General features: G+C 17.5%; 4 protein-coding genes across 4 annotated transcripts; 2 read left to right on the top strand and 2 right to left on the bottom strand.

Annotated features, from left to right (window-relative positions):
- Positions 1 to 82: 82 nt before the first annotated feature.
- On the top strand, positions 83 to 1,546 carry PGAL8A_00367200 (adrenodoxin reductase, putative; the record flags this gene model as incomplete). Its single annotated transcript, XM_028672728.1, has 1 exon — positions 83 to 1,546. One exon carries the CDS (start codon positions 83 to 85, stop codon positions 1,544 to 1,546), a length of 1,464 nt encoding a protein of 487 aa, XP_028529252.1.
- Positions 1,547 to 2,675: 1,129 nt separating this feature from the next.
- On the bottom strand, positions 2,676 to 4,979 carry PGAL8A_00367100 (conserved Plasmodium protein, unknown function; the record flags this gene model as incomplete). Its single annotated transcript, XM_028672727.1, has 1 exon — positions 2,676 to 4,979. One exon carries the CDS (start codon positions 4,977 to 4,979, stop codon positions 2,676 to 2,678), a length of 2,304 nt encoding a protein of 767 aa, XP_028529251.1.
- Positions 4,980 to 6,859: 1,880 nt separating this feature from the next.
- PGAL8A_00367000 (AAA family ATPase, putative) lies at positions 6,860 to 9,430 on the top strand (the record flags this gene model as incomplete). Its single annotated transcript, XM_028672726.1, has 7 exons — positions 6,860 to 7,853; positions 8,139 to 8,435; positions 8,505 to 8,611; positions 8,755 to 8,823; positions 8,893 to 8,924; positions 8,997 to 9,099; positions 9,293 to 9,430. The coding sequence occupies 7 exons, from the start codon at positions 6,860 to 6,862 to the stop codon at positions 9,428 to 9,430; spliced, it is 1,740 nt and encodes a 579-aa protein (XP_028529250.1).
- Positions 9,431 to 9,864: 434 nt separating this feature from the next.
- On the bottom strand, positions 9,865 to 14,277 carry PGAL8A_00366900 (hypothetical protein; the record flags this gene model as incomplete). The annotated part of the gene is made up of 1 exon (XM_028672725.1): positions 9,865 to 14,277. The coding sequence occupies one exon, from the start codon at positions 14,275 to 14,277 to the stop codon at positions 9,865 to 9,867; it is 4,413 nt and encodes a 1,470-aa protein (XP_028529249.1).
- Between the last annotated feature and the right edge of the window lie 53 nt (positions 14,278 to 14,330).

The following is a 14,330-nucleotide window of genomic DNA, read 5'->3' as shown; positions in this document are numbered from 1 at the left end:
TGGATAATTTTATAAGAAAAAAAAAAAAAAAAATTAAAAAAAAAAAAAATAAAATAAAATTTAGAATATTTTGCAAGTAATAATGATTTTATACGAGATTTTATTTAATACTAGAATTAAAAGCATAAAATTTAAAAGTAAAGAAAAAAATCTTTTTTATTTTAAAAAAAATTTTTTTTCTAATGAAAAAAAGTATTTTAAAATAGGAATTGTAGGAGCAGGTCCATCGGCTTTATATTGTTGCAAATATTTTTTAAAAAATGATAATATAAAAGTTGATATTTTCGATAAATTACCTAACCCATATGGACTAATTAGATATGGTGTAGCACCTGATCATGTACAAGTAAAGAATACTTATAAAACTTTTGATACTGTTTTTTTAAATAAAAATTACAGATTTTTTGGTAATGTAAATATTGGTGTAGATTTAAAAATAGAAGATTTAAGAAATTATTATAATGTTTGTATTTTTTGCTGTGGTGCTTCTGATATTTCTTTACCTAATTTAGAAAATGAGGAAAATAATGGTATTTTTCATGCAAAAGATCTTATTTATTATTATAATAATTATTATGAAGAATTAAGGTGTAAAAATGTAGATAATTATTTAAATTCTTTTGATAATTTTACTAATTCTGTTATCATAGGGAATGGAAATGTATCATTAGATATAGCTCGAATTTTAACTAAATCAGATGATGATTTGAAAAAAACAGATATTAACATTAATTTTTTAAATTCCAAAAAAAAACATCATTTTAAACATATTTATATTATAGGAAGAAGAGGGTTTTGGCAATCTTCCTTTACAAATGGAGAATTAAGAGAATTATTGACCTTAAATAACACAAAAGTTATATTAAATAAAGATAATTATGATTTATGTTTTCATTTAAAAAATTATGATGAAAATTCTAGTATAAAACAAAGACAAAATAAACTCTTTTTAAATATGGTTAAAAACTATGAAGATCTTGAAAAAAATAAAAATTTATATGAGAATCATAAAATTATTGAATTCATTTTTTATTATGAAATAAAAAAAGTTAATTATATTAATAATTATATGAAAAATATAGAATTTGAAATAAACAAAAATTTACAAATATCTAATCCTTCTATTCAAAAAAAGTATTTAACAACCCCCTTACTCATATTTGCTACAGGTTTCAAAAAAAATGCATTCAATGAAAATTTATATAATAAATCTATAGAGAAATTTAAAGAGGATATTTTAAGTAATAAATTTGGAATTTTTAAAGCTGGATGGTTTGATGGAGGGGCTAAGGGTAATATAGCTAGTCAAATTGTAAACTCTAAAAATAGGATATCCCTTATTTTAAATTTTCTTCAAAATACTACCACATTTTTTGATAATGATATATGTACTTTATTAAATAAAAAGAAAATTCACTTTGTTAATTTTAATGATTGGATATATATTAAAAATTACGAAGAGCAGAATGGAATACAAAAGGGTAAAATCACAGAAAAATTTAATACAGTAAAACAGATATTACAAATATTGGATGAAAGAAAATAAAAAATGAATTTAAATTAATAAATATATTATTGTCTTTTACTCTTATAAATAAATCTCATTATGATCTGTTAATATATATTAATTTTATATCTCACATTAATTTGGTCATTTTTCTTTATTTTAATATTCTTTTATATATCTAAACATATTTATTTATATAATATATATATATATATATTTATTTATTTATTTATTTATTTTATTTACTTTTATATAAATATATGAATATATTTACATCCTATTACTTTTTTACACCATTTAAGAGAAGTATCCTAATTTTTTTTTTAAATATTATAAATGAAAAATATTACTAATCTTTGTTATTACGTTTTTAATTTAAAAATTTTCTTTATTCTTGTTTTTGTTGAAATTTTTTATATATTTTATAATTAAGCTTTTTATGTAAGACTTTTGTAAAACTTCAATTTTATTGTTTCGAATAATATAAATAATAGGTATTATAAGCTTATGTTTCCTTTTTTTTTTATATACTTACTATATGCTTTAATTTTATGTTTTTTTATTTGTAAACCTTAAAATTTTTAAATGATTACATAAGGTTTTTTTTATTTGAATTGAAAATTATTCAAAAGAACGTAGTACGAATATTCATTTACATAACACATTTTAATTTTAAAAAAAAGTAAAAATTTTATAAACTTACATTAAATAAGTAAAATTAAAGGAATAAAATTTACAAATAAAGGACAAATATATATATATATATATTAGTTAGGAATATATATTTAGTTGAAAAATGAAATTATATTGAATTTTTTTTAATTATTTATATAAATCCTTCTGCAATATATAAAAAAAATAAGAGATCACATAAAAATAAAAAAAAAATTATAACATAATAATAAAGCGTTCCTTATAAAAATAAAGATTAAATAAATTCTTTTCTTTTGCATATTTTTTATTTTTTAAAATTTTAATTAAATGAAAATAATAATATCATAAATGTTTTTTTAAAAAAATACTTTTTCTTTTTATGAAATTTGTCTTGTTATTTTTAATATTTTAGTTTTCATATATCAAAGAAAAATTTATATTTTTTCTTATTTTTGTTACAATTTATATTTTTCTTATTTATGAATATTATAACATTCTAATCTCATGATATTTTTTATTCACATAAGTTGTATCTTTTAAAGAGTTCTTTTAAAGGATCTTTTTTTCTTGAGATTATATGGCCATTTTTTACGACTATTGCATCAAAATCATAATTATTAGTTTTTATTATTGGGTTAAATTCTATTTTAGGCAATTTTTTTTTTTTATTATTTTTAAAATATTGTAGATTTATTGTATTTACACCTTTATTAAATTTTTTTGTTGTAAAATTTTTTTGAGTCCCTACAGTTCTTTTGATTATTTTCTTGAGATTATATTTTTCATTATATTCATTGTTTTCATTTAATAATAAATACGGATTCTTATATAAAAACACTTTATTTTTTAAGTAATTTTTTTTATTTAATAGTAAATTGTTATTATTAGAATTATAATAATTAGATTTTTTATTAAGACTATTTCTATCATTTATATCATTATTTGCTTGGTAACTATTATAACATGTTTTATGTATACTTGGTGATTTTATTAGACTTTTAATTTTTAAATATCTGTTAAGTTTTATTGTATTTTTATTTATAAAATTATCAGATATATGTGTATAAGGATATTCACGTTTATATTGATAACTACTATTATCATTTTCATGTTCATTATTCAATGATTCAGAAGTATTTATGTTTTCACTTGAACTTTTATCACTTTTTATAATAAAAGATTTTTCTTTTTCATTTTTTGTTTTTTCTTCATCAAATTCTTCCTCTTTTTTTATACTGTCTTTCTTGTTTAAATAATCAAAAACAGACAGTCTTTTATTATTTAAATCAAATAAATCAAACATTATTTCATCTTTTTTTCCGTTTTTTATAGTTTTATCTTCTGTTGTATCCTCAATTATGTCCTTATTATTAAATTTTTTGTTGTTATAAAATGTTGTTTCTTTTTTATGAATATTAGTTTTATTTTCAGAGAGAAATAGTTCCTTTTGAATGCTCTTTTTTTTCTCATTTTTTAGATTTATTTTATTTATTTCTGTTATTGTTTTTGTTTTTATTTCCATTAAATTTTCTTTATTTTTATTAATGCTACATTTATTTTCTAACTTTTTGTCCTTTATTTTTTTTTCATTTTCATATAATTCTTTATTCCCAATTGATTTATATTCTAGTATATTCTTATTTAGAATGCCATTTTTGTTTATTGCTTTATTAATTTCTTCTATTTTTACATTTTGTTCTGTTTCTATTTCCTTTTTTTTTTCGTCATTGTCTCTTTCCTTAGCTTCATTACTCTTTTCTTCTATATCTTTTTCCTTTTCTTGTTCTTTTTGTTTTTGTTTTTGATGTTCTTGTTTTTGTTGTTCTTTTTGTTGTTGTTGTTCTTGTTCTTTTTGATGTTGTTGTTGTTCTTGTTCTTCTTCTTCTTCTTCTTCTTGTTGTTCTTCTTTTTCTTCTTGCTCTTCTTGTTCTTGTTCTTCTTCTTCTTCTTCTTGTTCTTCTTTTTCTTCTTGTTCTTCTTGTTCTTCTTGTTCTTCTTCTTCTTTCTTTATTTTTTCTTCCACTAAAAACATTACATTTGCGTCATTTTCTTCTTTATTCAATTCTCTTTTTTTTATTGTGTTATAATATTCTATTTGCATGTCACATTTTGTATTTTCACTTATATCTGTGTTATTCATAAAATTTTCTTTATCAAAATCTTGTTTTGATTCAGTTTTTATATTAATTTTATAATTTTCGCTAGATTCTGGAGTATTTTCATATTTAATTTTATCTATATAACTATCAGAGAATTCACAACTTTCAAAATTATCAGAATTATTTCTTAAATAGTCTTTTTCTGAAAAATTTTCATTTATATCATTATTTTTTTTATTGTTTTCAGATGAATACCCCTCTTTAATATCATTTTTACTTTCTATATTCTTTAAATACTCATCTACATTTAAATCTTCATATTCTATGATATCACTTTTGTTTTTTTCTAAGTAACGATCAAAATCTTCATTTTCACTTTCTTCTTTAATATCAGAATATTTTTCAGTATACATATTTTCTGTAAAATCCTTTAAATTGTCTTTTATATCATCATAAGTTTGTTCTGAAACGTATGAATCACTATTCGATAATTGCCCATTAATTTTCATACTATCTATTTGGATTTCATTATTTTTTGAAATTTCTGCATTTTCATTTTTTAATTCATATTCTTGTGAATTTCTCTCTAGTACACTTTTTATTTTTTTTTTCTCCTTTAAATCTATGTTATTATTTTTATATTCATAGTATTCACTCTCATGAAAAGTACTATTTTTTTCATCCTTCACTTCAGTCTTTGTAACAATATCTTTACTCATTTTTATGGCATCTTTTTTTTTTTTTTTACATTAGACTTCTTCATAAAATAATCTTCACAAAATTTTATTCTGTTGCTATTTCCTTTTTCTATTTTTAAAAATTTTAAAATTAAAAATAAAATAAAATAAATAAAGGTATTAAAAGTATACACTATTTCTGATTTATTCTCTTTTTTTGAACTTTTAATAAATGAACATAAAAATTATTTTAATATAAATATAACGTGCACAATAAAAATGAGAATTAATCTGTCTATCAACTTAATTAGTATATATTGTTGAAAATAGCTTTTTTTTTTTTTTTTTTTTTTTTTTTTTTTAAATAGTTGTAAAAAAAGAGATTTTGTTTGAAGTTCAAATTAAATACACGTTATATTTCATAAAGGTGCTCAATTACAACTAAAAAACACAAAAAAAATTATAATTTATGAAGTCCTTCAAATTTTTATTCATAAGCTTTTTTATAATTGATTTATTAAGTTAAATATTTAACTTTTTTTTTGTTTCATTTAAGAAGGAGATTATTAACTATTTTGTCTTCATAATTCAAAATTCTCCATAAAAAAAAAAATGGAGTAAATATTTGTATATTTCACAACTACATAAATATTTTAAAGTATAATAAAAGTAAAAACATCAAAAATGATTCATTTTAAATTTCTTTTTTCTTTTTTCGTTTCAATAAAGTTAAAGTTTACACATTTAAAATTAATGTACAGGGTTTTTATAAATATATAGTTTTAATATATATTTAATATTATAGAATTAAAAATGAATATTCAAATTAAATAATTTATGCTTTACAAAGATTATTTTCCTTAAAAATAGACAAAAATTCTTATATTAATAGTTTAAGAGAAGAATAGTTAACCTATTTTTTCATTTATTATAGAGAGCACAAGAATTTAATTATTATGCACCTTAAAAAAAAACTAATTATCTTATTAAAACTGAAATGCTTACTTTGTAAAAATTATTCTATCTAAATTTGTTTTTTAATTCATATAACTAAATTATGACAGATAAAATCCTACATTATGTATTTATTTTCATATTAAAATATATTAATTTATATAATTTATAATTTTCTTTTACATAATTATGCATTTATCAACATTTTTTTTTTTTTGTAGTGCATTAAAAATGCTAAAAAAGTTGCTTTTCTTTTTAAATAATATTAATATTACTTTATTATTATTATAATTAAATAGTCTATATAATTTATATCATTATAATTTTAAATAGTAAATTAAAAATGAAATTTTGCTTAATATTTTAAAATAAATTTATATTTCTTATAAAACATAAGGAAAATGTACTTATAAGTTCAAGAGTATGTACATCTATTGTAATTTTTTTTTTTTTTTTATTCCACAATGTAAAAAATTAAATTCTTACAACTTCAAAAATTATAGTAGTATATTTTCTTTTTATTTAAAAATGAATAATTTAAACACATATATATATATATATATATATATATATATATATATATACATATATATATATATGAGAATTTTATTTTTTTCTTATAATAGACAAAAAAGAATCTTTGCATAAAATAATAAGATTAAATAATCTTTAAAAATTTTATATTTTTCTTGCATTAATGAATCTACAAATGTATTTTATTTTTCTATGAAACAAAAAAGTACAAAAGAGGAATATATCATGTAATATTTTAAATTCCGTCATTATATGCTAACACTTTTAACAAAAATGAAAAAAAGAAAAATCGAAGAAACAAAATTATAATAGTACAAAATAATTTTATTTATTTATTTTTATAAATAAAATGTTTTATATGTATTTTTTTATTTTTTTCATAAGAGAGAACAAAAAAGTTGTATAATTATTTTTAAAACAAAATAATCCTAAAGATGAATCTCATTAATGAAAAAAGGATTCCATTATGCTGTGAAATATGTTTAAAAAATGAAAAGGATGTATCTAATGAAATGATAAAAATTGCAGCTCACAAATGGTTATTTTCATTAGGAATAACTATAACATTAGGTAGACATGATCCTAATAAGATAATTTGTGAAACTCTAAATAAATATTGTGATTATATAGTTATTGAACCGGCTATACCTATAAAAATAATAAAAGAGTATAATGAAAATTATGAAAATAATATGTATGGAAAATTATCTACAACACATTATTCAATTTATGAAGTAAATTCATATGACAATTTAAACAATAATGATAATTTGAAAAAAAATGAAGTTTATACATATAATTTAATGGAAAATCAAGTAAATTCTGATGATATCAATAATGATAAAAGTATAATTCTAAAAAAACAAGAAAATTTAAATAGTTCTAGCAATTTAGTTGGTTCCCTATCTGTTTCCCCAAATATTGTTTACTCATCACCATTTTTTAACGAAATAAAAAAAAAAGAGGAATTAAAAAATTCGTCTAATTTATTATTTACTATACCTGTTATAGGTGAAAAATCTATATCATCGATGGAAGAAGATCCAATAATATTACCAAATTTTTGTTGCATAGTAAATGTAGTGACATATTATAAAAATGATGAATTAATAGAAGATCAATTTAATGAGGTTAGTGAAAATGAAGATGAAGATAAAAAAAATATTCCCATTTACTCACAATATATATTACCTCATTTACGTTTTCATAAATTATGGGATAGTTTATATTATGAAGAAAATATAAAAAAGGATTTATTAGAATATGTATCTGCATTAATGTTATTTACAACCAAAAAAATTGATTGTAATTTAATAAATTATAATCATCTTGTGTTGTTATATGGACCTCCAGGAACAGGAAAGACATCTTTATGTAAAGCATTAGCTAATAAAATTTGCATTCGTTTATCTAATATATATACAACTGGTTATATTAAATAAAAGAAAAAATATTTTAATTTTATATATATATATAATTTTATTATTTTCTATAAAAATTCATTAATAATTTTCTCATTAAAAAAGTTAAGGAATTATAATAATAATAAATCTACTTTTTTTTTTTTTTTTTTTTTTTTTTTTTTTTATCTTTCTAGAATATATGTATTATATTTTTTTTTAATTAATGTATATATATTTATGCAAGCATATGTTTATATTATATAATTTTTCATGAAAACACAAAAACAAATAAAAATATGTTCTTTTAAAGGTATTTTGATTGAACTAAACACGCATACTTTATTTTCAAAATGGTATAGTGAATCAGGAAAGCAAGTTTTAAAATTATTTAATAAGATAAAAAAGATAATTAGTGATTATGAGGAAAATGATATTTTTATTTGCTTATTAATTGATGAAGTAGAAAGTTTATCTGCAGATAGAAAAAGATCAATGGACAGCACAGAACCTTCGGATAGTATAAGGGTTGTTAATACTTTATTAACTCAAATAGATTCTTTAAAATATTATCATAATACTTTATTGTTAACGACCTCTAATATTTCAGGTAAAAATAAGCAAATTAATATATATATATATATATATATATATATTCTTTTTTTTTTTTTTTGTATAGAAATGATAGATGATGCTTTTATTGATAGAGTTGACTTAAAACAGTTCATAGGTTTACCAAATGAAGAATGCCGATATGAGATTTACAAAGACTGTATAGATGAATTAGTAATATTTTATTAAACTCTTTTAAATCATATAAGATTCCAAATTTATTTATTATTGATATATATATTATTTATTTATTTGCTTTTTGTTATTTTATTTTATTTTATTTTATTTTATTTTTTTTTTTTGAATTTTCTTCACAGGTAGAGAAAAAAATAATATTTTTTACATCAAAAATGCCAAATTATCAAAGAATTCAAAGATTATTGAAAGTAAAAAGTTATATTTTTAATTTTAATTATGAATGCAATTTTATTTTATTTGCTGATTTTATTTTATAGAATGAAAAAGACAAAATAAAAGAGGAATACATGTAAAAATTATATTAAAACTAAAACTATTTTGGAAATGAAAAAAAAATAATTTTCATTTTTTTTTTTTTAAGTTATGGAAATGAATTATTAAAATGCGCTAAAATGAGTAATGGGTTCAGTGGAAGATGTTTAAGGAGAATACCCTTTCAAGCTTATGCCTATTTTTGTCAAGCTGTAATATATTATAAATATATAAAGATGTATTTATAAATTTCATATAAATTTTAAAAATGATAGTGTATTTAAAAAAAAAAAAAAAGAAAAATTTATAAACTTATTTATTTTCAAACAAATAATAAAATGAAATAAATTTAATTTTGTTTTTTATTATTACATGTTGGCATTTTTTTTTTTTTTTTTTTTGTAGACTTTGCGTTTTTACAACTCTACAAATAATAATCATCACAATGTTTTAATTCCTCTTGAAGATTTTTTAATAGCACTCCAAAAGGCTATTCAAAAAGAAGTACTAAATAAAAATAAATTGTTAGAACAAAAAGCATAAGATTATGTATTTTTTATTATCCATAAAAAAAAAAAAAAAAAAAATACAAAAAATAGTTTTTTAATTTCATTCATGAGAATTATTCAATACATAATTAAATTTATTTTCACATTTTACACTTCTTTAGCCAACTTAATTTTTTTTAATATATATTTTCACTTCGTTTAAACAAAATTTTCGTAATTTGTTGAAGTAAATATTTTCTTTATTAAAATATATGAAAAATATGAATTTTAAAAAAATTCTGCTTTTTTTTAATATAAATAGACAATATCCACATAATATAATATTTATACATAAATATAATACCTATCTTATAAATGAAATTTAATTACTTTTATATACATTTAACAAATGCTTAACTAAAAAAAATTAATTATGAGTTTAAACATCAATGACAAAAAAAAAGTTTTTTTTTTTTATATCGGATATTTTCAATTAACACATTTTATTTCTCTTTTCTTTTTTAAAAGATTTATATGAATTTTTAAATTATAAATTTGAAAAAATATAAAAAATAAATAGGAATTCATAAAATATTCTTTATATTGAATACATATATATGAAATATATGAAACAAATTTGTTATAAATTTTTAAAAATAGGATTTCGTGCTTTTTTAATAAATCTTCTATTTTATACGATTTAAAGCAAAAACCTAATCCACTAAAATAAAATATGAATTGTAAATAGTTGTTCTCGTTATTAAAAGAAGAAACATTATTTTTTGATAAAAATTTAAAAAAAGAATCATATGTTTCCAATATATCCTCATTGTTATTCATAGAAGTATTATTTTTTAAATCTTTTTTTATTTTTTTCTTATGAATAGCATTTAAAGGATATGCTAAAATGATGAATTTATCTTCAATTACAATTTTCTTTTCTATAAATATGGTTATACTTGGAATTTTTATTTTTATTATTAAACTTTTAAATATTATTTTTTCCAAAATTTTCTGATTTTTTTTTTCATTCAAATAATTTAACAAATTAAAAATATTATTTTTTTCTTTTTTTTCTAAATATATAAAATTTTTTATTATTCTATTTTTAATAAATAGTGCCAATTCTTTGTTAAGATTTTTTTTTGAATATTTGCTCAATAATTTATAAAGCATAAATATGTTATTTTTGTATATATTAACAAAAAAATTGAAGTTAAAATTATTTTTTAATTTTTTTTCGTACATTGTTTTTTTTAATAAATTGAATTCATTTTTTATATTAAATAAAATATGTTTAGATATATAGATCTTCAACTTGTTTATATTCAAATTTGAATATATAAAAAAAGGGATATTTTTCTTATTGAAATTGTAAACGAAATTATTGCAACTAACAATAACTTGCAAATAATTAAAATCATCTGATAATCTCAATATTTTTTTTTTGATATTTAGTGAATGAAATTTACAAAATAATTTGGTAGACAGAGACTTTTCTTTTTTGTCATACGTTAAAGTGCATTTTTGTTTATACTTTTCTATATTTTTATCATCATTGTTATTATCACTAAATAACTTTTTATAAGACTTATTAATTAAATCAAATAGTTCTTCTAAAAAACATACTTTTCCTTTAATTGGAGATTCAAGAGAGCTTAATTCTAGATGAGTTTCATTATTATTTTGAATAATTCCTTTAATTTTTATTCCTTTTGAATTACATGTAGATAAAGGACAAAATTTTTTTTTACAACATTTTGCATAATAACATAAATATTCATCTATATTTTTTAATGAATCTTCATGATTATTTATAGTGTTAATATGCAATATTCTATAGGTAGGAGTGTGGTTATTTTCTAATATTATAAATGGTTCATTAAATATTGTTGAATATAAGGAATGAAAACAAAATAAAAAGGAGTATTCATTAAAAAAAGAAAATTTAATTCCTGTTTGATAAATAATAAACTTGAAAACATTTTTATTTTTAGAGTCATTTTCATTTCTTTCATTAATTTTTTTTTTAAAATATATTTTTAATTTAGGAATAAAAATTTGTATTTGTTTATTTTTTACATAGAATGGCAATGAAAACTGAAAATATCTTTTATATTTTACTGGAATAGTTGAATCATTTAATTTTTTATTGCTATTTACTAATAATTTGTTATTATAGTAAAAAAAAAGATCATTAATATATTGTATTTCATTATTAAATTTATAATTGTAAGGAAAACAATTTTTATAATCAACATAAAAGTAAAATCTGTGTAATAACTTTTTTCTACAAAAATATAAATCAGTCATTTTAAATTTTTTTTTTTTTTCTTTTATGAATGATTTCATTTCCAATACATTTAGCAGTCCTCTACATATTTTATTTTCATATTCATAATCAACTAAAGCTAAAAGGTGCCAATGTGATATTTCAGTTGAACAGAAATAATTATATAAATTGCAAATATATCTTATTTTATTGTTCTTTTTATATAAAATACAGAGTTCTTCTATATTTAAATTAAAATAGTTGACTAATTTGCTATTTGATTTCATAAAGCTTTTGATAATATTTATATAAGCTGTTTTTGTTTTTATTCTTTCAATAATAACTTCTTTTAAGTTCTTTTTTTTTTGTCTTACTTTAAATAAGACACATTTATACAAATAAAACCACCACTTTTTAATTATTTTTCTTTTTAAAATTGTTAATGACTTTCTATCTGCATACAAATTTTCATAAAAATGATTTTCATTAAATGTAGAAAAATATTTTGTTTTACAACTTACATTATATCCTATTTTTGATTTTTTTAATAAATTTTCATTTATATTATTACAATTGCATATATAATTACAATTTTTATATATGAAATTATTTTTTATAAAATTATTTCCTTTCACTGTTTTATACTTACAATATTTTTCTATATCATAATAATATAATTTATTTTTAATATAACTTTTTTTTGATTTGTAATTATAAATATTATAAAAATTTTGTAATTTTTTATTATGACTATTAATTTTTTCAGATGCTTCTATATTTAAATTATGAGTGGTATAGCAATATGTTTTTATGTTTTTTTTATTTTTATGAAATATTAAATCGGTCTCTGAAAAATAATCTTTTTTTCTTTTTGAAAAATAAAATTTATAACATTTTATATTTTTATCTATTTTATTGCTGTTGATTAAATTGTATTTTTTAAAAATATCAATAATTAAAGAACTAAAATAAAATGAGTTAATTTCATTCTTATTATACTTTTTTATATCATTAAATTTTATAGAAATATTTGAAAAAAAATTATTTCCCCATTTATCATCTTTATAATCAATTAGATTATCATGTTTATTTTGTATTTGTATTTTCCTATATACATTACTAAAAATACTATAATCATTTTTATATTTCATATAAATATCATTTATTTGAAGTCTACTTTTTTCTACATCTTTACATATGTGTACATTTTCTTCTTTTTCATTTATAAATTTATTTTTTCTTTCAATTTTTGCTTTACTAATATTATTATTTCTTAAAATAATTTTATCGGAAAGCTTTAAAAAATCATTAATTCGGTACTTTGGTTTGTAATAATTTACTATCCATTCAGTTTTCTTTTCATTTTTTAAATTTATATATTTATTTATTTCTAATATAATAATACTGTTAATATTTATATAAAAATTTTTATCAAAAAATAAGATAAAATAAAGTGAAAGAGGACTGTTCTTATTTTCAACTACATTTATTTCAAAATCAAATGAGCTCTTTAAAAAGATTTCCTTTGTCTTTGTTTTATCTGTTTTGTAATTTTTTCTTTTATATATTTTATTTATGATGTTTTTTTTATTATTTACTAGAATTGTTACATTTTTAAATTGTCCTTGATAATTGATATTTTTTTTTGAAGTATTTTCATAATTCTGACTAATGTAATTGTTATTATAATAATAATTATTATTTTCTATTACTTTTTTTTTTTTACTATTATTTATGAATTCAAATTTTTTATTTTTAATAATTGTAAAAAGGGGATTTTTATAATATTTTAGAGGCCATAGTAAAAAGAGTCTATTTCTTTCATAAAAAAATAATATTTCTTTTATTTTTAAAATAATATTAATTCTATAAATATTGGGAAAGGTAACATATATATTTGAACATTTAAAATTAATATTAGGTACATATCTTATAAACCATTTAATTAGATGTCTAAATATGTTTTTATTTTTTAAAAAAAAAATTGGATAAAAGGAATTTTCTTTATAAGAGTTATTGAATTTCTTATTTGTATTTAAGTAAGAAGAGAAACTATTTATATTTAAGTTCTTCAATTTTTTTTTAAAATTGTTATATAATTTTATATATATACTATTATATACATAAGAATTTTTTAGTATTAATGAAATTACGTCTATATTAAATTTACATTCCTCTATTTGTTTCCATTTTAAAAATGTTGTCACATAATTTTTAACTCTTATTATCTTACTATAAAACGATAATTTTTTATTTTCATAAAAAATAAGACATTTATTTATTTTTTTATCATTTTTTTTTTTTTCTTCGTTTTCTTTTAATTCCAAAATTATAATTACACCATCTATTATTATCTTTATTTCTCGTTTAAAAAAATAAAATTTAATTTGACAACTTTTTATAGAAATATGCTTAAAATAAAAAGGAAAATCACAAAACTCTAGTTTTTTTTTTATTAATTTACAATTTAAAACAACATTTTCTAAAATTATTCCATCAAACAAACCTTCAAATCTTAAGCACTCTTTTAAATTTAAAATATAAAAAAAAATATTTTTGTTAATTTTCCTTAATACATTTAAACCAACACATTTTAATAAATTATTCCATATTCTTATAAAAAAATACATTTTTACAAAAAAAAAAAAAAAAAAAAAAAAAAAAAAAAATTATTAAAAAAAAA

Source organism: Plasmodium gallinaceum (genome assembly GCF_900005855.1).
Source record: "Plasmodium gallinaceum strain 8A genome assembly, contig: PGAL8A_v1_98, whole genome shotgun sequence".
NCBI classification, from domain to species: Eukaryota; Apicomplexa; class Aconoidasida; order Haemosporida; family Plasmodiidae; genus Plasmodium; species Plasmodium gallinaceum.
The sequence above is the reverse complement of the archived record's forward strand: the minus strand, read 5'-3'. Positions and strand labels throughout refer to the sequence as shown.